The sequence below is a fragment of the Suncus etruscus genome, chromosome 15, assembly GCF_024139225.1.
Source record: "Suncus etruscus isolate mSunEtr1 chromosome 15, mSunEtr1.pri.cur, whole genome shotgun sequence".
Lineage (NCBI taxonomy): Eukaryota > Metazoa > Chordata > Mammalia > Eulipotyphla > Soricidae > Suncus > Suncus etruscus.
The window spans coordinates 15,745,741-15,773,008 of NC_064862.1; the positions used below are offsets into that span (position 1 = coordinate 15,745,741).

Sequence of the window (27,268 nt, forward strand, 5' to 3'; positions counted from 1 at the left end):
AGGAACATAAAAATACAATACAAAAATCCTTTCCTTACACCTATATTCATCGCAGCACTATTTACCATAGCAAGAATCTGGAAACAGCCAAGATACCCTTCAACAGATGAATGGCTAAAGAAACTGTGGTACATATACACAATGGAATATTATGCATCTGTCAGGAGAGATGAAGTCATGAAATTTTCCTATACATGGATGTACATGGAATCTATTATGCTGAGTGAAATAAGTCAGAGAGAGAGAAAGACACAGAATGGTCTTACTCATGTATGGGTTTTAAGAAAAATGAAAGCCATTCTTGCAACAATAACTTTCAGACACAAAAGAGAAAAGAGCTGGAAGTTACAGCTCACCTCATGAAGCTCAACACAAACAGGGATGAGTTTAGTTAGAGAAATAACTACATTTTGAACTATCCTAATAATGAGAATGCATGTAGGAAATAGAAAGCCTGTCTAGAGTACAGGCGGGGTTGAGTGGGAAGGAGGGAGATTTGAGACATTGGTGATGAGAGTGTTGCACTGGTGATGGGTGGTTTACATGATGGTCTTTACATGACTGAAACCCAAACACAATCATGTATGTAATAAAGTTGTTTAAATAAAAAAAATAAATGAGAAGGGGTCAGAACAATAGAACATTGATAGGGCATTGGGCTCACATATGGCCCACCAGGGACAAACCCGAGTTCAATCTCTGGCCTCTTATATGTTCCCACAAGCCTGCTAGGAGTTATTTCTGAGTGTAGAGCCACGAGTAACCCCTGAGCACCACAGCCACTTCGTGTGGACCCAATCCCCCAAATAAATAAATAGATAAATAAACAAATAAATAAACAAATAAATGAGGAGACTGCTGCTACGCAAATTAGAACAAACCACTCATGGATCTGTGGACATTTCTTTTTAAAACTACTTGAAAAAGAAATAAATAACAATAAGGAGTTTAGTCTTCTTGATTTTTCTATTATAAAAAAGATGCCTACTACTTAAAACATGTACTTTTTTTTACCTTTTATAATTAAGTTTTTCATGGTCACAAAGTTGTTCATGACTGAATTTCAGTTATATTATATTCACTAACCAATTTTTTTCACCAGTGGATATTTCTCAGCCACCAATATTTCCAGTTTTTCTCCAACTATCTCCTGCTGCCTCTATGATAGATATTTTCTTCTTTCTTTTTCTCTCTATTTCTTCTCTCTCTCTTCCTAAGAAGGTACTTATTTCTTTAAAAAATATTTACTGCTATATAGTATGCACCTTTAGATACAATAAATTAATATTTTTATTTGAATAACATTTCACCAATTTTATTATTTTTCTTCAATGGAAAGGTGATAGAGTGCATGAAATGAGTGAGGAATGAAAGCTAAGACATTTGTTTCAAAAATTATGAATGTAGAATGAAAACTGTATGTAGAAGAGACAGTAATAGATCTGTTACTTAGCAGCTCTGCCTTGGTCATTGACTCTTACTGCAACTGCATTATTAAAAGTACTAGGATTGCAAATAATTTTAGTGAGTTTTCGTGATCGGTTCCTTTAAAAAAAACACACTAGGGATTAATGTTTTTTATAAACTTCGGACAATTTATTTATGAGAACAAAATGGTCTGTAACTTCTCAGAAATCTCCATAGGCATGGAGGACACCAGAATGGAATCAGATGATGATAGCATGGAGAGGTGAAGTCCTATGATTGAAATAGTATCATATGATTGAACTGCACAGTTGAAAGGGATTCTGGAGCAGATCATAGAGTAAAGGAAGGTCTTAGAAGAGCTGTGGGCAGTGATTTTTCATTAACTACAAGAAATAGTTGAATTTAGGTCATACAATGCACTAATACCCATTCCCTCATCATCAATGTTCATTTCCTGCCACCAATTTTCAAGTTAGTTTCCTGCTGTCCAATCCTGCCCTTACTCCCAGACTGCCTCTATGGCAGACAACTCTCTCTCTCTCTCTCTCTCTCTCTCTCTCTCTCTCTGTCTGTCTGTCTGTCTGTCTGTCTGTCTGTCTGTCTGTCTCCCTGACCCCCAGGGAGAGTATTTTAGACCAAATGACAACCCTGTGAGATGATATGGAGGCGAATGCAACTATAGCCCATTGAGGAGAAAATATTTTGGTGAACTTTATGGATTTTTATGAATAATATATATCTAGTTCTGAATGGCTAAAGTAACCCTAGCTAATCCAGGGTCAACTCTAATATTCAGTCTCTTTTGCTTTGGTGGTTAGAATGCTCCCAAGTCTTTATACAATTCTTTTAAGATTAAGGAGAAAAACACTGAAGACTAATTCAAGTTACAAATGATTTTCTGACACTGAATATGCGCTGGACATTAGAGCCAAATGCAAAAATTGAGTAATGAACAAAACAGGCTTGCCTATTTTCTTGATTAAACTTAAATTAACCAGGAAACCAATTATTGAATGATTCATTACAAATGTAGTGAATGTAATGATAAATAAAAAGTCGTGGGATTTTATTAGATGGATCTAACTAGATCCAGTGAATAGAGTTTGGAAATGTATCCAGGGAAAAGGTAAGACATCTGGAAGGCAAGGGAATAGTTGTGGTTATTATTTTTTTAATTTAATTTTTATTTTGGTCATAGTGGCTTACATATTATTGACAATAATATTTTAGGTACATATTTACATAAAATCAGGGGGGTTTCCATCACCAATTTGCCCTCCCTACAACTCCGTTTTTGTCCTACCTCCCATATGCTCTTCCCTCACCCCTAGGGCTGCCAGAATATGTTGTTCTCTCTGTATCTAGCCTAATACTTAGTAGTCTTGCACCTGTTTGGTCCTGGTGCCTCCCTTATTTCCCCCTCTAACTGGGGGGCAGGACTAGCTAGTTCAAGTTACGTGGTTTTGTTTGAATAAGGGAATAGTAGTAAACTGGGGTAAAGGTCTAATACGCAGAAAATAAGCAGAATTCTTCTAGAGGGTCTCATCCTCAGTTAGAGAGACAAAGGAGAAAAAGGTGAAACACTTCACCAGTTCAAAAAGAAGTGTCAAATATCCAGTGAGGACTCCAACAATAACGCTAAGCACCACCACCACCACAAAAAAAAAAAAAAACAAAAAAAAAAAAACAGAACAAAACAAAACAAAAAAAACAGCCACGGTCTTGAGATAAGAAACATGGCAGAGCATATAATGAAAGAAAAGAAAAGAAAAGAAAAGAAAAAAAGTGTAAGTGGGGCAACAGCTTCAATAACCACACCAAAGCACAAAAATCAACCAAAAATAGTTAAATATAATAATGATAATAAATGAAGATAAAAATAATATATATAAAAGATAAATAATAATAATAAGATAGGTTTCTTTAAAGAAAGAAACTTAACAGGGGATGTTAGTTAAAAGACTGTCTGAGCAGGTAAAATCACTAGTGGACTTCCCAGATATCTGAGTAAAGTAAGAAAAGAAAAGTGAAGTTACCCAAGAGCAGATCACACATACTTTTGTATCTCATCTTCTGAACAATGAAAACCTACTAAAGAAACAAACAAAGGTATTCTATAATTAGTGAGATGTATGATAAAGAAGTCACACTATTTTCAGTGTGGAAAATGCATAGATCAAGGAAAGCCTTTGGTCTTGACTATAGCAGGGTTAAGACAAGAGATAGTAAAGACTTCATCTAAGAATTTGACAGTGGAGGGTGAAAAAAATAGCACATAGAAATACATAAGCTGTTAATTAGTAAATATACAACTTACTGCCTACAAACTTCAATTTAAGTATCCATCTAGAATAAACTGATATGGATTCACCTTGGAGTTATTTGACTTCAAAGTCTATAATACTTAAACTGTTATTAAATGTAACTGTTTAATTAAATGTAGACCATCTACAAGGTCTACAAGGTTACCCCCTTTACTGATCATGAAATGAGAGACATGAAAGAAAAGCAGTAACTGAAACAAAAATTAGAAATGACAAGTGACTGTGAACTCTGAAAATGAAAGCTCATACAACAAGATGATACCTAGGACTATATGTCTGAAACAAAATCTCTTAGATGAGTTTCATAAAATATTTAGTGTTGAACTTTACAGCTCTATCATTCCATCATTATTTTTTTCTTTTAAATAGATCTATCTACATGCATTTCATTTTTCTAAATCTTGTGATATTCCCCATCACAAATCCAACTGGAGTCTAGCAGTTTTGTTCAATGGACTTGATAATACAATTTTTATTCTGTTCAAAGATTATTTGGGGGTTAGGGATCTGGATTTCTGGACCATACCCAGCAGTGCTCAGGGATTACTTATATTTATGCTCAAGGACCAATCCATGAGAACCTTAGGGGACCATAGGTAGTTTGGGATTAAACCAGATTTGTTGGGGAGCAAGGTAAACTGCCTAACTCCTTATTTTATTTCTTGTATAATTATCTCAGCAGTGACTGGTTTGAAAGTAACAGTGAGATTGCCAACCAGATCATAAATGGACCCTAGGGAAACAATTCCTTTTCTGTTCTTTTTTTTTTTTTTTTTTACTGCGATCTCATAATTTACAATGCCATTGCAGTGCTGCTATACCAACTACCTACAGAGTATTAAAGTCCTTTCACCATTATACCATAGGAGCAACTGTGTTCATTGCACTTACACTTTCATAGGCTTTATTTCATTAGAAATGGTAGGAGATGATACCTAAATTCTGCTTACAAGACTCTAACTGTGACTACTCCAAATCCATATGACATACTGTTATTCTGAGGTGGTAAATTATGAAGATATGTTGGTAGGTTTAAAATCAAATTCAAAATTAGTGTTCAGTTGCCTATAGCTCAGCCTATCTCAGTTTGTGACCAACTCATATAGTATCATGTTCTACAAGTATCATCTCTTCATCAAGTTTCCAAAGACAGATTTTAGGATCAGATTATCACACATGTACCATATTTTTTAGTGTATAGCGACATCCTACTTTTCCTGTTAAAATATAGGATTTGGGCTATATTTGCCATATAAGACTGCCTCTCCTTTAACACACACCAAATGGAAATTAAACAACATAAGGAAGAGTAAAACCCTCAAAGGTTAACAGTATATGTTTAATAAAGCTAGAGTTTGGCATGCCAACAATCATTTTACATTTGTCATTTGTAGTGAGTGACTGATTTTTTAAATTCTGATCTACATTGAGAGCAAGGTGAGGGGACTCCTCCAAGAGCAGCTGACTGGGGTGCAATGATTAATGGGAAAGCTAGTGGGAGACAGAGTGCCTCCTCTTTTTCTCATAAAAGCTAAACAGATGAGCACCGGAGAGCCATATGCCAGCGATGACACCCGGCAGGCTGGATGGGATGCTGTGCTAGATAACCCAGCTCCTCTGTGTGCCCTGAAAGAGGAATCAGGAAGCCTGGTTGAGCACAGGAAAGCTGCAAATCAGCATACCAGCATGATACCCGGTGGCTGGATGGGATGTGGTAGTAAGCATCCCTGAAGCTGGAGTTAAGTTTCAACATGTCAAATACCAGTGTATAAGATGACCCCCAACGTTTCAGAAGTTTTTTATGGGTTAAACAGTCGTCTTATATGCTGGAAAATATGCTACATATTTACATTATTTCACAAAACATACTGAATTCTTGGAATACATATAATACCACAGACAGCTAATTATTAGAAAAAGTTAGGATAGTTTGCATAATATTAATCATTCCTTTGAAAATAGCTTCACTAGATTGAGAGAAATAGTACAGTGGAGAGTGTGTTTGCTTCGTATAAAGTTAACCTGAGTTCAAGAACTAATACTGCATATGTTCCCCCAAACTAGGCCAAAAGTGATACCTGAGCACAGAGCCAGGACTAAGTCCTAAACACAGCAAGGCCTAGTCCAAAGCAAAAAATAATAATAATGGTAAAATAACCATATCTATATTATCTGAGTATACACACATGATTAGTTTCTCTAATTTTATTCTCAATTCATTTTAGTTCTATCATAAATTATATGTTATTTGCTTCTAGTATTTAGGAGTATACCTGTCTATTTACTTATTTTGACTGTTTTCATTTTTTTCTAGCATAAGTTTTTCAGGGTTTTATTGTAAAAATATTTATATTTTGCTTATTGAAACAGATTATTTACAACATTTGCATCAAACATGAATTTTTATGAAATAAAAGTTCCATAAATTTGGAAGAGAAACAATAATACTGTGGGTAGGGTGCTTGCCTTGCATACAACCAGCCCAAGCTTTGTCCATATGGATCATACCACATATCTTCCAATCATCACCAGCAGTGATTGCTGAGCACAGAACCAAGAGTAGGCCCTGAGTTACCAAGAGGCATGGCTCAAAGAAAAAAAAAATTAAAGTGTGAATTCTTGCTTAAGTATCTTCATATGTTTCAGTTGCACTAAATATAAAACTTTATCTACATGAATCCTTATGACAACGTAGTTTCCTGATCAAAGGTTTAATATTATTACTTTGATGAGATACACTTGTCCACTTTTATAAAGTCATTTGATTTTACTAGAAAATGTAGTGATGCTACTGTCCTATCTAAGTAAGTATCTAAGATACACAATGATCTTTCAATGTGTAATCACAAATCTTTAAATTTTAGAAAATATTAACACTTGGATTTAATATCTGGGTTTTTGTGTGTGAGTGTTTCTCTTCTTACATTGAAACCATCTTGAATAGTTATACACTTATGTTTTTTAAATGCATTCATTTATTTTATAGCTTTTTGGAACATAAACTCCTACTTTGAGTAACTGACATAAATGTTGGCAGCAATGTGATACATGTGTGTTATCTAGTCATGTGACAATCAAACAAGTCTTAAATCACCTTCTTCACTCTACCTCACCTCTTTGTGCACTTTTTCTATCTGTTCAAATCTTCAGTAATACTATGCACCACTCACTATTATTATTTCGTGCCCATAAATTATTTGGCCTGTTATTAGAGGTGAAATCATTGAGTAGACAGTGTTTCTGTTCTTTCTCACAGATTGGGAATCATTCAAATTTCTTGCATGTGTCAATAGTTTGTTGATTTTTCTTTATCGGCAAGTAGTGTTACACTGTATGAATATACTAAAATTAGTTAATTTACTCTGCTGATGAGGTTTTGGACTCTTTCCAACTCTCATTGCTATAATATAATTCTGTAGACAGAATGCATATAGTTTGTTTTTATATACAATTATTTTCATTTATTGTGGACTCTGAGGTTAGAAATTACTCCTCGCAGGCTCAGGTGACCATATGAGATAGATGCTGAGTAATCCTGAGCGCTGTAATGTATGGTCCCCCAAAAAACAAAATGTATATATTAGTATAGGTTTCTAATTTCTATATTTTTGCTTGATTGCTTTTAGTTGATCCTCTGACTTTTAATTTAATTTGTTCTTACTTTTACTATTAGAATTAACTTTAAATTAATAATAAAAGTAATAATTTATTTTTTATATTTTTACAAATACAAAGTGATAACCTCAGACTTTTTATTATTATTATTAAATCACCTTGAGATACAGAGTTTAAATGTTGTTGATAGTTGAGTTTCAGTCATCCAATATTCCAACACCCATCGTTTTACCAGTGTTTCTTTCCCAATATCAACTTCTTCAATTATCCTTCTGTTCCCCACCCCACACTCTTATCCCCAACCTTCCTGTAGGCACATGTACTCTCTCTATATATAACCTTTTTTCCCCAATTATTTTCTTTTTAAGCACCATGGTTTGCAGTACTATTATTGAAATTAACAAAGAATCTTTCAAACCAAACTACGTTTTTTTTTTAAGTCACAGTTTCTGCCAAAATATTCAAGCACATATTTGGGACTTATATATTTGACAAGCCCCCATATGCTATGTTTTCCCTCTAAGCTTTTACTCTTTCTTGTTGAATCTGGTTGGTTGAATATTGGGTTTACAGTTGCTAAAAATACTCTCAAATCAAGCTCCTTTTCTCAGCTTGTGTTCTGTTGACCACTCATCAGATTTTTCAAGGGCTGGTCTGTAAACTTTAAGAAATGGATCCTTTTATAAAATAATGTCTGTATGCAAATGTCATCTGCATTTCATGTCCATATAAAGTGAAAAGCAAACAATAAACAAATGGAGTTCTAGAGGAGATTCTTGTTTTTATTTCCCACATCTATTTTCATCTAGAGTGTTTTTGGGTGGCTTTGGGATTGCTTAGTTTACTGTGTAATGTCTGGTAGACAGTGTGACTGAAACCCTCATAGCAACCACAGAACTGTAAACTGAATTGCAGCTTGAGAACCAAGTCAGCTTCAGAGGCCACTGAGTTTTATCCAAGTACCTGGGAGACAGATGTGCAATCTGTCCACCTATGACAAACTCTATGCTAAAATCAGCAGCACAACTATCCAGGTTTGTCAGAAAGTTCCAGAGTGGTGGTTTTTAATCATTCCAGATCCCAGAATACAGGTCAGTTATATCACTTGTATGGTCCTGGTTGGAAGCACAGTGGGCCCTGGTTGAAAACATAGAGGACATATTGGTAAAGGTATAAGAATAGAAGAATATTTTTATTTCTTCTGTGATCTTTCTTTGGAGCATATAAAAATATATTTTATTTTCTATGTAAATCCTTATCTCATTGCACAATATAAGGCAGAACTAGCTGGCTCCATTTTAACAAGCTTTATTTACTCTGTGCTGCCATTTAGCACACACAGTTCTTAGTTCTTGGGGTCTCCTCCTGCAGTCACTGTGTAGTTCCCACTTGAAAACTGAACCAAGGAACTCCCCTTGATAAGTTCCTCATGGTGAACCCTGCCTTTCCAAGCAGAGCCCCCCCCCCACTTCTTGTCTTTCAAGGGTTTTAAATATATTGATTAAACAGAGCAAACACCTAAATGTATGGTACCTCTATGACTCCTGTTTTATACATTAGATCAATGATGATGCCAATCCAAGAAGAAAACAGCCACTTCCATTTAAAACCTAGAAATGCTAGTCAAAGCCCCTGTTTGGCCAAGTGCTTGTGCCCTGGGGAGGGGTAGCTCTTTGCTACAGAGGGTTGTAGTGATCGTTGGGTAGGAGTCAGTAGTGGAAGAGTGTGCTCTTGAGTCAGGAAAAACTAGTCAAAAAGCTGTCCAGGAAAGTTCCAGCAAATGTTTTCACCTACCCTTAAACAAAACTTAGAAAATAGAGAAAACTACTAGGGATATAAAGATTATATTCAAAGAGAACTAAACTTTAAATCAGAGGGTCTTCATGGGTAGAGACTTACATCTACAGATTGCCATAGTGAAATGAAACCAGACTGTCAGAATTTAACCCCCTAGAACCACTTGAGGGCTAATTAAGGACATAATCTAAAGATAGAATTAAAGGATTCAAGGAAGAGAGTAATTTAAAGGACAAAGACAAGTGCTTTGAGAATATTTTAAGTCAGGTTAAATTTAATTGTTCTAATATTACTTAATGGGTTAAGAATTATTTAATTTATATATGCGAACCTCATTTTTTATTCTGAATAATATATTTGCTAATGTTTTCATGAGTTTTGTAATTCTAGGTTAACACATTGAATGTCAAGAATATATTATTTTAGCAAGTTCAGTAGCAACATGGTCTCTATTTAATTTTCTTAAATAAACAGATTACCAAAGTTGTAATAAAATACACTAAAATGTCTCAATTCCCATATCTGCACAAGAATATTTAAATTGTTCTTTATTATGTGCTCTTAGGTGGTTTAATAAATACTTCAAATGATGTAAATATATCTACTGTTTAATTTGACTTCTCGATTAGTCTCAACATTACTATAGGAAACCTTTTTTAGTATGTGTTCATTCAGATTAGATTCTGCTCTTTTCAGTGGTAAAATACTGTTCAGGTACCTTATTTCAATTTTCAGTGTTCCTATAAAGTCTCCCAATTTTTGATAAACATATTAATAAGTTATTAATATATTAGTCAGGAGAAAACTTGAGTCTGGGCAACTATCTATGCTCTTTAATTTATTGTCACCAAGAAAGCAAAGGATTAGAAATTCAGAATAGAACGAAGAGATTTTATATGAATAGACTGCATTCTTTTCCAATCCAAGTATTTTTAGGCTCAGGACTAGCTCATACTAGGGATTTATTAAATACTAAATATTTATCTATAATGGTCCCCAGTTCAACCAACTTCATCCATACCTGCTCATGGTCCACCTTTATCATCTTGTTCTTGAAATTATTTTTGAACTCTTTCGTGTGGAGTGGCAGTGAAGCAAGATGGTTTTAACCTACCGCCTTCAGAAGGACTATTTAAAAAATCCATTTATTTGTTTTCATTTCAGATGATGGTAGGGTCACTTCAAAGCTACCCTGTTAGTATTGGCATGTATGTTCAGTGCTCTTCTCCCCTTATCATATCTCCTTATTTGCTGTAGAAGGAGATATCCAACAGGGAGTGAAGAGATATTCTCCTATTGAACAGACTTGTCTTTTCACATGGGATCTATTGGCACCCCACACTCCTTTTATATACCATAGGGCACCATCAATCTTTCAAGGGCCAATAGGTAAATGTGACTTTTCAAAAAGTGATAAACATGCTTTTATGATAACATAATACCAATTATATGTGGCAGTACAAATAAAAATCAAAATTGAGGGGTTGGAGCGATAGTGCAGCAGTAGGACATTTGCCCTGCACATGCCTTGCCTCCATTGATTCCCTGGCATCCCAGGAGCGATTTCTGAGCATATAACCAGGAATAACCCCTGAGTGTCACTGGATGTGGCCCAAAACCCATAATAAATAAATAAATTAAATAAAAATTAAAGTTGAAAACCTGGAACGTAGCCCAATTGGTAGAAAACATGTTTTACATGTGAGAAGCCTTGATTAAAGACTGGCACCACATACTTCCACTGACTCCCTGACACCATCAGGTATGGTCCTGGGGATAACTAACATCTCCGGGAATGGTTTCCACTAAACCAACAGAAGTCAAAGTCACAGATATAAGCCCATGAACATCTCTTAAGGGGTTACTCAGTGGGAAGCTTCGACTTTCCTGGGTGTGAGTTTCCAATGGGTGGTGGAATCCACTGCCAATAGCAATAAAGAGGTTTTCAAAACAGAGAGAAAGAACTGATTTGGGGTTGGTGCACTCACAACAGAAAAAGCAACATGTCCCCCCACCCCAAGAAATAAGAAAAATGCACTCCACTGATGTGGCTCTTAGATATGAGCCTACCAATCAGAATCAGTCAGGTGGTACAAAACAAACACTGAAGACAGTGGACACAGATCCAAACCCACTTGGAGAAAGACTCAGGATCCAAGCCAGGCTCTGCTCAGGCCCAAGGCACCACCCGAGTGGTGTAACCACCATATCTGTTCACATGTGTAACCACTCACTCACTGGGTGTTTTTTTCTTTTCAATCTTCAGGAAGAGGCAGCCAGAATTCTCGCCCACCAGCCAATGTCCGTCGGCACATGTGCAGCTTTGAAAACCCCCACACTGCAGTGAATGTGTAAGAGAAGCTGCATGGAAAAGAGAGTGGTTTGCCCTTTGCTTTCTCTCTCCTGGGTTTTTCCACTTTCTAACATGAAACAGATGTGGTGCATGCCATCAAGAATGAGAAACCATTTACGTGCCATGGTTTGCACGACTATCTTAATATAATTGCCCATCACTCTTAAAAGGACACTGTCAAGTTGTTAGTTCAATTTTATTTTTGCGTTTTTATGTTTTGATGCAAGATGCAACACTTGTACTGACTCTGGAGATTCACTTTTGTTTGTGACTCCCACTCACAAGCTTGAAAGTGAATTTTCCCCTGCCACAAATATATCAGCTTTTCCTGGACAAACCAACCAACGACTTGCTTACCTTTTCCTTTTATCCTTTTCTTTTATTTTTGCCTTTTTAGCTTTCGCAGAAATGTTGGAAATTATCCTGTCTACTGAAGTCAAAGTTCATAACAAAGCTTCTAGAATCATTCTGTAATGCCAGTTTGATGGGGGTGAATGCCAACATAAACATCTGCTGGGGAACCTCTCATAAACCGGACAACATAAAACAAAAGTTTTGTGAGTCCTAGGTAAAGAAATTTTGCAAAAGACATAATCATTTTTCCAGAATTCTGAAACTTTTTATCAGATTTTACCTATCTGATAAAAACAATGCATGTTTGGTGCAATTTTTGACCTTTAGCTCTTGACAGTGTCTCTTTAAGTTTACAAAATAACATAGACCATGTTCAATTCATTGTGCATGGAGTCTGTGGTCATTTTCAGCTGTTCCTTTACAGCCCTTCAAAGTCCTGGGAGAGTCAAAGGTACACATTCCTGCAGCAGGAGGGAGTCCACTGGTGAGGTGTCGGGACATGATTAACTCTTCAGATAAGAAGAGCCCAATTTGTTTAAATATTTACTACTCAACTTGGCCTTGGGGGCTGTTGAATGGGACCAGAGCATCTCTTCCCTTCACTCAGTGGAGTGCATTGGGAAGTCTGCATTGTGATAGTCAAAAGCCCAAGTAGAAGGATGGTTTCAACCATACTGATTCATAGAGGGAAAAATATGGTAGTCGTGTTAATAGGCTTCAGGTGGCAGCAGAGAGACCTTTGCAAATTGAGATCAGAACTACTTAGATCTATGCCCTATAACTCTCCAGAGTAAAAAGGTATGGACTGTTTCTTGTATCATGGGTTGAGTCTAATCAAGGACATAGCAAGGAGAACCTGATTATGACAGGTGCTGACTGCCTGTCAAAAGGACTGATGCAAATAAATAGAGGGGCTTGCCCTGTTCTGACAACAGGGCTAGAGAGAAGTGTCAACTGACAGTTCCTGCCTTCTGGTGAGTGCATAAAAGCAAAAACAAAAAGTGTGTACAACTTTGATGACAAACAAACAAAAAAAGAAATAAAGGAACAATCATAGAAGCTAACAGGTTGGTTGTTGAGTTTTCAAACTAAAAATTATTCAAGATTTGTTTCTCAAATGTAAAGATAAAGAAGATAACATTAGCTTGAAAGCTGTGTGCCACAGACTGAGGAGTATTTTTAGAGTATATTATTTTCTATAAAAAGAAAAATGGTCTCTCATGTGTGACCTCCACTCATAACTGTAAACTTGCAAGGTGATGGCACCAGTAGCAGAAGAAAAACTGAAAAAAAATAAAACCTGCCTCCTGAGTCATTATGGTCTTCTTTGGTCTATACTGAACCAAAAGAATAATCCCAGCAAAGTATAATAACTTCCCTGAATAATAACAGAAAAATATGAGAACTTCTGGTAAAGATAAAAAGCATCATTGAATTCCTTTTGAAATTACAGGTCTGGCACGGAGCTTTTAAAAAAATATAACAGTGCTTGAACTAAAGTTTTTCAAAGGGAACAAAATCTTGGCTCATTCATATTTTTGAAGTATTATAACTACAAACCTCATGTAACTTGGCTAAAATAATGCTATTGCACCCATAGAATTTCTTAAATTAACTGTCGTATGAATTTCTTTTATGCAGGTTTGGGCTATAGTTAAATGGATAAAGTATTTTTGCCTAGAATGTGACCAATCGGGATCTAATCTCTGGAACCCCATTATAGTCCCTCAAGTTCCACCAAGAGTGATCCTTGAGCACTGCAGAGTTGGATCAAAAACAAATAATAATAATTAATGGAGTTTAAAAAATAATTTCTTTTACATGTCACTAATTTTGATCACTTGAACTGAAGATCGTTTAAAAATTACTTGGAAAAAAAGAGTAGCTATCTTATTTTCACTCTTGGATTTGAAATATTGTTTCCATTTTCTCAACCATAGTTTATATGTTCATATACCTGGGCAAAGTTTATGAGGTCTGTTTATTTCACTGACTTTGATGAAGTTATTTTGTGTATGATGGCATTTTGGGTGATGATTTACAATGAAAACATATGCCTTAATTTTATCAAATCACAATCAGTATGATGCACTTCAGTGCATGTGGAGTGTGCAAAAATCTTAATATTATTACAAAAATGCCAAGAATAGTAACAATAACAACAAACAGTGAGGCAATTACACAACTAACAAAGGCAAACATTTACTTTTCAATTGACTTTTATTCTGTAGCTTATGCTTATAATCTAAAGAGTTAGAAAGGATTATACATTTACACTCCAGCAAACCAAATGCTTCTCAGACTAGCTTCTGATGAAAGGGGAGTATGAAACACACAATGCTATTCTATTTATATTTTACCATTAGCAGAAACGACCAACTTGTCATATAATCAGAGTGTTTTTTTCCAGTAATGCATTCAGAGCTTCTCTACCTTACAACTAGTGGTGAGTCAAAAAGGTGAGAAATTTTAATTATGTTCAGATAAGCTGGCAGAGAATATGAATATATATGTATGCACATACATGTATATTAAGTATGTAAGTTGTTTATCTGCAAAAAAATTATCAGAAGCAGAACTGGAGTTTGTAGGAATCCTTTTTAAAGACTTATTTGTAATTGCCTGGGAAGGATCTGCCTTCCCTTCCAGCTCCCTGCAGGTGGAAAGCAGGTAGAAGTGAACTATTTGGACAATTCTTTCATTTCCATGATTTTTTTATTGAGTCCTCCTGGAGGCAGTTGTACCACCCTGGCCTGGAAAGTCTCCTATCCTAGCCATAGCTACCAGGTGACAACAGAAATGCCTGCAAGGCTGTGATTTGGTTTGTGTTCTGACTGAGGTAATCTAGCTAGACAAGCTGGGGCTCAATGACTTTTTTGGTTTTCACTTTCATTTTCAAAGAAAACCAATGTGAACCCCCTCAGGCTTTGGAGAGCGAGTCCTCCCACCTTCTGGGAAAGTCTTGCCTTGTCTGTGGGCTCTCTGGATGGCATCCTTCTGTCTGTGGAGAAGCTTAATAGCCTCGTGGCAAAGCCTGGAATTGGACATAAGGGAGACAGGTGCTGTGCGAACTCCCCCCTCAGGCAGCGTGTACAGGATGCTTCCCTCCTGATCTCAAACACCCACCCACTGTTATTCCCATTTTAGACCTCTCGAGAGCAGAGAGCAGTGTACTCTGCAGATGTAACTAGTACTTATTGAAACAAATACAACAGACAGGATCACTCTGAATGCCAAATATATACTCATCTGTTTACACCACCCACTTCCAACTATTCTCTAAAGTGCTGTAAATATTGGTTTTTCTGTTGTTTTTATTGGGGGGCGGGGAGCTGTTGCAATGCTTATCTCATGAAAAGGAAACCAAAACAAGACCTCCAGTCTGCTGTAGCTGTAACTGCAGCCCCAGACTGGTTTTACTCTGCACACTTCTAACACTGCAGTGTTGCTTGCTGCTTCTTATCCTCTCAAGTCTCATAACAATTTCCTCCAATAACTTTCGTATCAATAAAGAGAATAAACCACCCAACTTGTTTATGCCAAATGCTACTGCCTTTTAATCTTCAAATATGAAATTGTATTAGACTGAAGTCTATCTTTATGTGTGTATTTGTGTGTGTGTGTGTGTGTGTGTGTGTGTGTGTGTGTGTGTGTTGTGAGACAATTATGTGGTATCTCTAGACCAGGATGTTTTCTAAGATTAGGGAGCTGAGTAGAATGAAGCAATAGAAGAATTAGGCTGGTGACTAAAACACCAGGTATGAAAATATTCTGGGATTCAATACAAGTTTTCTTTTCGTAGTAACTTTCCTTTTTAGAAGGCAGAGACAACTTTTGTTCTCACTCATATATACATTTTCCACCTTTTAATATCACAGTAATGGGGTTCCCAACCTTTTCAAAGAGAATAACTCCTTTTTAAACCAAAACAGTTAGTAAATAAAACTAGCTGAGTTTATGATAGTAATTGTAACTTTACTAGTGATTATAGAAATACACAAAAGACAAAAAACTCTTAAAATTTAGTTATATTTGTATTTAGCAGCATACTTTATTATAACAAAACTTAGATGCAATTATAAAAAACAATAATCTACAAAGAAATAAGATTAAGTGCCTCTAAAATTAATGCTTAATTTTTATATAAATTCATGGAACATTCAAGCTAAGGACAGATCACAGAATAAAAATAAATCCATGGAATCCAGAATGACCAGAGTTCATAGGTGCTACTGTTTCTATTAGAAGATGCTTTTTTATTTTTTATTTTTATTTATTTATTATTTTATTTATTTTTGTTTTTGTGGGCCACACCTGGTGGCTCAGGGGTTACTCATGGCTATGCACTCAGAAATCACTTCTGGCTTGGGAGATCATATGGGACGCCGGGGGATCGAACCTCGGTCCATTCTAGGTTATCATGTGCAAGGCAAACACCCTACTGCTTGTGCCACCACTCCGGCCCCAGAAGATGCTTTATATTTTTTGACTGTCTCTTTAGGATGCAATTGCTTTTGCTTTTTTTTTTTTTTAAACATTGACCTAATGTTTACATCTGATAAATTTCCTGGGGCATTAAAATTGCTTCTTAATGAAACAATACTTTATAGCAAATCTAGAGCAAGAATCTGAGGTGAAGAAAATTTGCTAATGTTAATGATGTAAGTAAATTTCTCCCAGCACATGAATAAAATAATATTGGATTAAAAAAACTAAATAGTGATCCTTATGAACACAATATAGTCATTGGCATTTTTAATGTATAGAACTGCATAATTTAAGGAGAGCCACATAGAATCCCAGAACAAGAGGAAATCAGCCTAAATGGTTAAATGAGTTTTTGAGTGGTTTTGAGTAAGGTAAGTTCAAAATACAAAATGATTTAAATTTTTTTATTTTTGATATTATTTATTTGAGTTTGGATTAATGCTTTGTTGGGGTACATAAGTCTAATGCTTAAATTAGATGAAAATCATATCTCAGATAACTTCCTTTTATTTACAAACACTAGTAAGTAATGATTCATTACACAAGGTTTAATACATAATTTTATATTTTTGTGACATTCACATCTGACAGTGTTGTGTGTCTATAAGTGTGTGTGTTTGTGTGTAGCAGGGGAGTGGGAAGAATATCATGTGGTGGTAAGGATTGATCCTAGGACTTCATACATACGAGGTATGTGGTCTACTAGTTAACCAGTTCCTAAAGATTTTTTTAATGAGAACTGACTACTACATGTTGGAGGAAGGAAAAGACATTGCATTGTAATTTAATGAGCTCTGAATTATTGAGATTGGATGGCCTTGTAGAGTATATTTAAACAAGATTAAGTGTCAACAGTCATTTCTAAGAAAGGTAGAGGAATGCTGAATGTACAGAGGAACATAGTATGATTGGAAACGACTGAGAAAGTTAAAAGTGAGTTTACCGAGTTTCATACTCAGAAGAGGTAGTTTAGATTCAGGACCTGTCATTAGCTAATTGGTTGTTGGACTATTGCCATAAAGCACTATTCCATTCTTCATTCTATTCTGAGTTCTCAATTCAGAAGCGCGTGTGACAGGATAGTGTGGAAGCTTAGAAGTAAACACACACATGCTTAACTATATTAAGCATATATTGTAGTGAAATATTACTTTTTATGTGGTATTCTGGAGATGAAAGTTTACAATTTTATTTGCATATAAAGTATAGTTTATATCTTAGGGGCCCAAAAACACAATGCAGAAAAGATCTCTGCACTTCTATGTTCATTGTAGCACTATACACAATAGCAAGAGTCTGGAGACAAATGAAGTATCTGAGAACAGATGAGATAACCTATCTGTGGTATATCTTCACAGTGGAATACTATGTAGTAGTTAGGAAAACTGAAGTCATAAAATTTCCTTATACATGAATGCATATGGAGAATATTATAATGAACAAAGAATTTACTTACAAATACCAGAGGGTGAGGAATAGACATAGAATGGTTACACTCATATCAAGAGATGCCATCCCACTCATTTTGGGATATTAAAAAAAAGATAGTATGGTAATGATAGCCAAAAATAATGGAGACAAGGGCTATGAGGATCAATCCATAGTATGAAGCTTGACCCAAAGACTGGGGAGTGCACTTAGGACAGAGAAAGGAACACTATTACAATGGTAGTTGGAAATGATCATACAAGGAGATAAAGCAATAGGCATAATACACCCCTTCAGTAACAATATTGTAAATCACAATGTCTAAAAGATAAAATGAATGGAGAGAGTGAATGAGAGAAGAAAATCATCTGCCTCAGTGTCACATAGAGAAGAGAACAGGGAGGAGAGTGGAAGGAAAACTGGGACATTGAGGGCTGAAAATGTACACTGTGAAGAATGTTGTACAATGTATGACTCAAACTCAACCATGAACAACTTTGTAGCTGTGTATTTTGTAGTGATTCAACTGAAGAATTTATTTATTAAATAAATAAATAAAATAAAGAATGGGTTATTATATATGTGTGAGAATTAAGTCTTTTCCAAACAATAAGAACAATATTTTAGCTAATAAACATATATATCTAGATGTATTGATATATTTATATGTATATATACATACTTTAGAACCTTTGTAAGCAGAATTTTCTGTAATCAGTGTCAGAATTTGTGTGAGGAATTTTTTCACTTTAATTTTTTAAAATATAAAACATCAAATACTGAAACATTATTTTAGTATTTAGTAAAAATAATACATTTTCCCAAATGAGACTGTGTTATAGAATCTAGTTTACTCCACACACACACACTAGCCTAAAGGCTGGAGTTTATTTTCTATCTACCTTCTTTTCGGTGGGTCATACCCACAATTTTCAGGGTTTACTCCTAGCTCTTCACTCAGGAATAATCCTACTATTTCTTGGGGACCCATATGAGATACCAGGGATAGAATCTGGGTTGGTCGTGCTCAGCAAGCGCCCTATCCACTATACTTACTATCTCTCCAGATCCCCTATTTACCTTCTGATGTCACAATGTACTATCCCTGTTTACTGTCTATATTATTTTCATGGGTACAGAGATGGAACCAATTCTTTTAAAAATAAAAATGATTTCTGAATTTAAGTATCAACACTATTATTATTATTATTAATAGTACACGATGGTAAGGTATGACCATCTTCTCTAACCTAATGAAAAAAGTAATCCGATTTCAAAAGTAAAGCTAGTGATTACAATTTCCAGAATCCAATTGGAAGTAAACACACTCTACAATTGAGATTTTTTTCTTTAAAGATACTCTTTGGTTAGTTGTAGGAGACTCCCCTTAGGATGGATCCTGCTGGATGGTTCCTGGATTGCGAAGATTATTCTTCAATAAAACTCAATGCCTGTGGGATCTTAATCTCAGTAACTTCTCTGAGTGGTCTGGACCACATTCTTGTCTCATATGTCTCCACCTATGGCAAAGGGTGAAAGTAGTTACATAGACAAAGCATTGGGCTGGGTTCCTTGGCTTGGTACTATTTCCAACATGCCTACTTTTATGTTTCCAGTGTGAAAACCCCAATCCAGCCACTGTCTATCAGGATTTATATATAAAACGGGATCCATTATAGATTTTGAAGCAACAGGAAAATAAAAACCTATGAAAAATTCCAATGAAGCTCAGATCTGGGTTTTCTTGTCACTACTTTTCTCTCTTCCATACAGGCACTCTTCGAATGAATACTCTGCCTGGTAACAGAACTTGCTTGCATGAAGAAGGGGAAGTGGACTAAGGGGATATGTTTTCTAACCAAGAAGACACAGAATAGTTTTATATGTGGGTCTGAATTTGTACCTGAGTATAAGAGTAATGGTGCTTAAGATCTAATAGTCAGAGGGCTAGAGAGATAGCACAGGACAGAAGGGCGTGCATCACATGCATGAACCCCGGTTTGATCTGAGACACTGCATAGCCCCATGAACACCATCAGGTAGTCAGTCCTGGTGTCTCTTGATCCCCATAGGGTTCCTGGCACCTCAGGCTTGAAGGAGAATCACATCCTTGTGTCCTAAATTGAAGTCAAAAGTGACTCTGGGGTCCACTCCTACAAGAGTTTCAATCATTTTCTCTTCTCCACATGTAACCAAGGTTTTATTCTTAATTAATGTCTTTGAAAGATTGTGACTTTTTGAAAAGGCTTACACTGAGCTATAATTGTCAATCTATGATATATATACATATATATACATATATATACATATATATATATATATATATATATATAGAGAGAGAGAGAGAGAGAGAGAGAGAGAGGAAGTGAATTCCTCTGTAAAATTATCAAATGCAAATACACTGATTTCTTCTCTGTCCACAACTTTTTCTTAGGGTACAAACATTCTATGTTGATTTGGGGTGGACAGAATCACCTTCCAGAGGCAACCAGTGGTCAGTGCAGCTTGGATGGAGGAGTGCAGGAAAGCAGGGGTGCAAACTGTTGCATCAGGGCCTGCTGAGGCCTTGCTTGGAAAACTAGCTCCAGAGGTAGTGGGATGGCCTCTGACTTGTCTGCAAGAGGCTTCTGTGTGTTTGCATGGCGAGCCCGGCCACCAACCTTTCTCTCTTTTCTTCTTAGTTCTAACGGCAAGTCAGTGTCATGGTCCGAAGCCGGTGGAAGGCAGGTGCCCAAGGGGCAGCACATGTGGCAGCGCCTCTCTGTGCACGTGAAGACCAACGAGATAGCCTGCAACCAGACGGCTGTCATCAAACCCCTCACTAAGAGTCACCAAGGCTCAGGCAAGAGCCTCACCTTCTCTGACACCAGCACCAAGGCCCTTTACAACGTGCGGGAAGAAGAGGCGCTGCCCGTGGCCTTCAGCCCTCCCAACAGCAGCCCTTCCATGGTGGTCCACCGCAGGGTGCCCACCACCGCGCCCAGCACCCCTCCTCTGCCCCCGCACCTCACCTCTGAGGACACCCCACTCTTCCTGGCCGACCCGGGGCTCCCCAGGGGGCTGCCCCCACCCCCGCAGCAGCCGGCCCAGCCCAAACCACTGCTGGACCAGCTCCAGGCTGTGGCCAACAACTTCAGCAGCACCATCCCCGACTTCAACGCGGTGCTCCCAGGCCAGGGGGGTCCAGGGAATGGGGTGCGGTCCCTATATGCAGCCCCCCAGGCGGCTCCCCAGCACCTCCAGATGTTGCCCTTGCCTCTGAGCACTTTCGGGGAGGAGTCCACTTCTCTGCCTGCTGCCCAGGAGGAGGAGGAGGACGAGGAGGAGGAAGAGGATGACAGCGAGCGTTTCAAGTTGCTCCAGGAGTACCTGTACGAGAGGGAGGGCAACACAGAGGAAGATGAGCTTGAGGATGATGATGAGGATGGCTTGCAGGCCACGGGCAAGGGCACCCCGGAGGAGTCGCCCGCCCTCACCCCACCATCTCCTTTCCGCGACTCTGTGGCATCAGGCAGTTCAGTGCCCAGCTCCCCAGTATCCGAGTCGGTGCTCTGCAGCCCCCCCAATGTCACCTACGCCTCGGTCATCCTGAGGGACTATAAGCAAAGCTCCTCCACCCTGTAGGGGAGAGGCATTGGGTGGAGAAGACAGGCAAGGCAGAGGCTGTGCAGAGAGGTGGGAACCAGGAGCAGGTGCATAGGGTGTAGGGCCAGAGCAGAGAGGGGTTTTTTGCACCCACATAACTCTCCTGTCAAATCCCCTGGTTGGAACATCTCTCTGGGAGCAAGGGCGCTTGGCAGAGCCTCTAGTAAGTAGGTAGAGTAGAGAAGTCTCGCCCCAGGCCAAGAAGTAGCTGGTCTTTGCCACCTGCGTGCTTTGCATGGGTGTGCTTGGCCATTTCTGGGCACACATGGCTGGCTTGCAAAGGGACAAGTCACTCCTGTCCTTTGTTCACCCACTAAGAGTCATCCTGAGAGAGGAGGAAACAGAGAATTTGGTGAGGCAGGATAGGACCCCTGCACATGCCCTCTAAGGACAGACCTATGAAATGATAGTACCTCCACTTTCTCCTGTCCTCCTTGCTGGCCCCAGACACCAGGTCTCTAGGATACTCAAGTCTTTCTTCTCCGCTGCACCCACTCGACAGCACTCCTGCGGGGTCAAACTTGGAGGATGGGTCTGGACACCTCGCTGCTGTGCTGTGCTGTGATTTCCCCTTCCTTTATTCATTTCGAAAAAACAAGTCAGTGTGAAATGATCACCCCCAAGTGCGCTTTCTGGGGAGTGACCTGGATAACAGAGTGAGAACAAGATGGGCATAAGCAAGAGGCATTGACTCAAGTCAGACCACACCATTAGCTTGCCACCTTGGATACTCACTTGTCTCTAGGTGGGTTTGGAAAAATGTCAGAGTAAGAGATTTGTTTGGAGAAGGGCAGAAAGCCTTTGGAAGATCAATTTGTGTTTTGTGCCAAGGAGTTTCTTCTTTGCCGTTCAGATAAAGAAAACAGACATGTTGCAAAAGCATTACCTTCCCTTTACTATAGCAAATAAGACTTACCTTCTAACATGCAGTTTGTGTTTTGGATGCCATTGTTTCTCCCGTGTACTGCAGAAACAAATCCATCTTTGCACTCTATGGTGTTACTCATAGCAACTATTACTGGTTTAATGACAAGTAATTCTTCCCTATTGTCCCTGAAGTTCCCGTAACTAGTGAGTGAGTGTGCCCCTGTGTCTTCATATACACATAATAGTAAACTTTGTGCAATGTAATGTCAATCTAACTGCAATTAGAAAAGTGTCTTTGGCTATAGAATAGATACTTTTCTGTTTCAATATTGTTTATATGTCACAGTCACCAAAACCTATAGTAAGTCTTCAGAGGTTTGAGTGCTGCGGTTTAATGTTTCCCATACGTAACTCAAAGGGTCCTCCTTCTTCTCAGAGGAGACTTATTTTCAGATACTTTATGATGTAGACATTTATCTTTAATGAGGTGATTTGACAATTTGTTCCATTAAAAGTTTATGAAAATGGTGGCTAACAAAGGGTACGTTTTATAAACATATAAACACATTGTTATCAAAATGTAAGATTTAAATGACAGTATTTAAATTAGATCAGATTACTTTAGTTTTTAAAGAAAATTTTACAGCTACCTAAGTTCAGCGTGCTTACACTATATAACAACATATAAGTAGGCTCATAATTTCTCTACTTATATGCATCTCTTTAACTGTTACTTTCTAATTCCATGTATTTTTATTTACATATTTCTACTGTTATAAATTTTGTTATTATTTATAAAACTCCTATACTTACTCCTTATACTTATAATCCAATTCTCTCACTTTTACCCTATGCTCTTATTCTAAATAAAGTTATTTTTCTTGTTCTTATTTATTCTATTATTATTATTATATTATTTATGAAGTGCATTCTAACCTCTTAAATCTCTTATTTATTCTTTACATTCCTAAATATCTTAATTTGCTTTCTTCACATTGAAGTTTCTATGTACTCAATAGAAAACCACTTTTGACTCTAAATGCCCACTGTATAATGATATAAAGTTTAAGACTTATATCAACTTATATTGGAATGTTTGTGTTTCTTATATCTTCCATAGCCATCCAAGTTTAGTTATATCATGTCAACAATTGACTTTCTTTTCTTAACAAAATGTTTTCTATTTCTTTATAAAAAGATCTCATGACAAAAATGTAAATTCTGGCACTATATTTTTATTGGAATGAAGCAAAATGAGGAAATATCTAATAGATGATAACTCATTGTCAAACTAGGAAAAGAAGCATATTATTATTAGTTACATGTTTTATTTATATATTAATTTAAATACTGTATATTCTAGATATCACAGAGCCTGTGCATATAGACTTTTTTTAGTAAAACTATATCTGAAAAACTCTTCCATTATTCAGATAATAAATAAATGTGTTCTGAGGTTTGAATTTGAGACATTTGGTGAACTTATCAATACTTATTACACCATTTTGAATGCTTACTATTATTATGATTAAGAGACTTCCTGAATACAATAGAATAATAGCTCTTATATCATAATTGTTCAAGGTTGGAAATGTATTCATACATATCCTATACCAAAAGGGCAGAAACTCTCCATCCCAGTGTATGTGCTTGTATTAGTTATTCAGCTTCTTGTAAAGTGTTTTCCTTTGGCTCATAACTGCCTTTTGTCCAATAATATTCATAATTCTGTATAATAAATATTTTCTACTCATAAAATGTGTATATTCCTTCTACATAATTAACTAGAGTTATAATAATAAAGAAAAGGTCAATTCATAAAAGTTCCAATGGTTTGATTTCACTCAGAATATGGCTTCTAGTTGAAAGTCACTAAGGACATCTCATGCATTCTAAAAACAAGATAGAGAACATGGTTTTATTATGTGTAAGATAGTATGTGTAACAATGGGGCAAGAGAAATAGTACATGGGTAGGGCACTTGATGTACAAGTGACTAGTCAACCCAGGTTCCATTATTGGCAACCCTTAGCCCCCATCAGGATAGATTCCTGAGTGCAGAGAGCCATGCAGTAAACCTTCAACACTGCCAAGTGTTATTACAAAACAAACAAAAAAGATTTTCAATAAAATTAAAAATTTTAACTTTTATTACTCATGGTAAACATTATATTTATGTCTGCCTTCTTGATAAAATAGAAAAAACTTGACAAAGTCATTCATTTCAACAGAGATATAGAGAAAGAGGCATAAGGTGTCTATGTCCTTTTCTCACACTAGAATAGCTTCCTTACTTTTTTGACATCTTCCTAAATTCTATTCCCTTATATTCCAGAGACATTACTAATTCTCAAAGTAAGGAAGCCTCAGATAGTCACATATTCTGCTTTAAGATGATCACAAGATAAATAATCTGTAATGCTTTTCAGAAAGAGAAGTAGGGGACGGAGTGATAGTGCAGTGGTAGGGTGTTTACCTTGCACGCGGCAGACCCAGGGCAGACCTGGGTTCTATCTCTGGAGTTCCATATTGTCCCCCAAACCGGGAGTGATTTCTGAGTGCACAGCCAGGAGTAACCTCTGAGCATCACTGGGTGTGACCCACCCCCCACCCCACCCCCACACACACAAAAGAGAAGTTCAATGGACACATCCAGGAGAACATAGTAAGTTTCAGTGGAAAGAGCAAGCTCACTATTGGGAGGTTGATATTGGAAAAATTGCCAGAATCATTGGTTAAGATATGAAGGATTTCTTATTGTGCTGGAAAAGAGAATTAGAAAAACAAAATGGGAGGTTAGTGTCTCCAGAGGAAAGCCATTGGAGAGCAAATAAGAAACAAAAAATATAAACTAGAAAAAAATTGCTTCACATATATAGTCCAAAGATAGATCCAGATTTTTTTCACTGAGATGCTGGTTAGGGTGTTGTGGCAGGCAGACACAGCTAAGACAGAATTTACAAGGTTAGTTAGTAAGTTCAGAGAAGAAAATGATCATAAGTTAGGGCCTGCATCCAGAAGTTCTTTTTTGGCTCAAATGAACAGTTTTGACCTCAGGTTAGTGGGCCCAGAGAAAAGCACAGTGTCTCCACTTCACTCTATGACTGCTCATTTCTTCTAGTCAAGATACCCTCCACAACACACAAAAAAAGACCTACATATCATGGTAGTTCAAAAACATGCCACTTTGGAATCTGGAAACTCACTTGAAGACGTCAAGAGACTTTGATTGGGAGCCAAATACTATCAATGCAATATGCATAATTGATACAGCAATTTCTATAGAGAATACCCAGGGGGAAAATAATGAAAAGGAAGTAGTTTTGTTTTAACTTATTTTGTAATAAAGACTATGGTGGCCAAAAATATTAACCACAGGGAAAGCATGACCTGGTGGTCCTTTCTTCCAGAAGAAAACTTTATAATGTTCTTATATAAAATAAATATAAGACAAAATAAAAGGGCCGGAGAAATAGTATGAAGGTAAGGCATTTGCTTTTTATGCAGAAGGTCATTGGTTCGAATCCCTGCATCCCATATGGTCCCCCAAGCCTGCCAGGAGCGATTTCTGAGCATAGAGCCAGGAGTAACCACTGAGCATTGGCCAACGGTGACCCAAAAACAAACAAACAAAAAAAAGAACAAAAACAAAACAAAACAAAATAAAAATAAAAATAAAATCAGTCACCACGTTCCTTGCACTCATTTAAATTTTATCTTCCCAGTTTACTCCAACACAGATAGATATTTAAGAGAAATAATATAATGTGCCCAAAGTCTCTCTGCTAGCAAGTGACTCAACAACAATGAATTCACATTTTTTTTTCATAAAATAGAACCTATTTATTTATATTCCTCTCTATAGTCCAGAATTATATGTAGGAACTGGGATCTTTTGTGATTTCTTCCATGGTATTTTATTGACATTCTTTTCTTTTATTTTGACATTTATTGAGAATATTTATTTGTCTTTCACACACATCTCAGTATTCTTTTTTACTAATATCTTTATTTAAACACCTTGATTACAAACATGATTGTAGTTGGATTTCAGTCATGCAAAGAACACCCCCCTTCACCAGTGCAACAATCCCATGACCAATGTCCCAAATCTCTCTCCTACCCTCTTTTCTAAAGTGACTGAAGTTTATGTGTCTCTTCCCCTCAATAAAGGCAAGTTTATTTTTGGTTGATGTCCCTTTAGTTTTCTTTCCTATTTCTGAGTCTTTAGAGTGAATAGAAATTTAGTAAATTTTTGACAAAAAGAGTGCTGTATATGTAACAATATATATATTGTGTTATATATATATATATATATATATATATATATATAGTTTCCCCAAATCACTTTTTTAAAATTTACTCGAAGATCTTTATGGGGTTCAGAACTCTGTGTTTTCACCTATTAATCCTGATTCTGTATACTGGAAAACAACACATATTTTCATCATGAAAAATGAACTCTCCTTTTGGCACCGACAATGCTGCCCCACTGAGAAGCAGGCCTGTCTTTCCTGCAAAAGAGAGTGGCAATATTTATTGTCCATTGAGCCCTGTCAGAGGTTTGGCAAGGCAGTAGTAGGTGTGAGAAACAGCACCCCCTGCAGGAGAATTGGTAAACAGATGGCTACAGTGCACTAGTAGGTCAAGCTGCAATAGAGTCAAAAACATCAACCACAGGGAAAGCATTACCTGGAAATCCTTTCTTCTAGAAGAAAATTGTATAATATTCTTAGAAAAAAAAAAGAAAGATAAAACCAGTCACCAAGCACTAGAACAATACATCAAATAGGAAGAACCTAGTGTGGAAATTGAAATAATGATACTAAAAACTAGCTTAATTTTCTCAGATGAGATAGAGGAGTAAGGTTTATAAACAAGATAAATGAAATTTAAAAATGGTGATGAAAAATCCTGAAAAGGTTCCGGAGAGATAGCATGGAGGTAGGGTATTTGCCTTGCATGCAGA

The 27,268-nt window shown here is 36.9% G+C and overlaps 1 protein-coding gene across 1 annotated transcript in view; it reads left to right on the forward strand.

Moving 5' to 3' along the window:
* Window positions 1–22,837, forward strand: part of GRM1 (glutamate metabotropic receptor 1) — a 504,561-nt gene extending 481,724 nt beyond the window's left edge. Inside the window, exon 9 of the mRNA XM_049789321.1 lies at window positions 20,469–22,837. Coding sequence (XP_049645278.1) covers window positions 20,469–21,411 — 943 coding nt within the window. The 3' untranslated portion in view covers window positions 21,412–22,837. The remainder of the gene's footprint in view (window positions 1–20,468) is intronic.
* The last annotated feature ends 4,431 nt before the right edge of the window (window positions 22,838–27,268 follow it).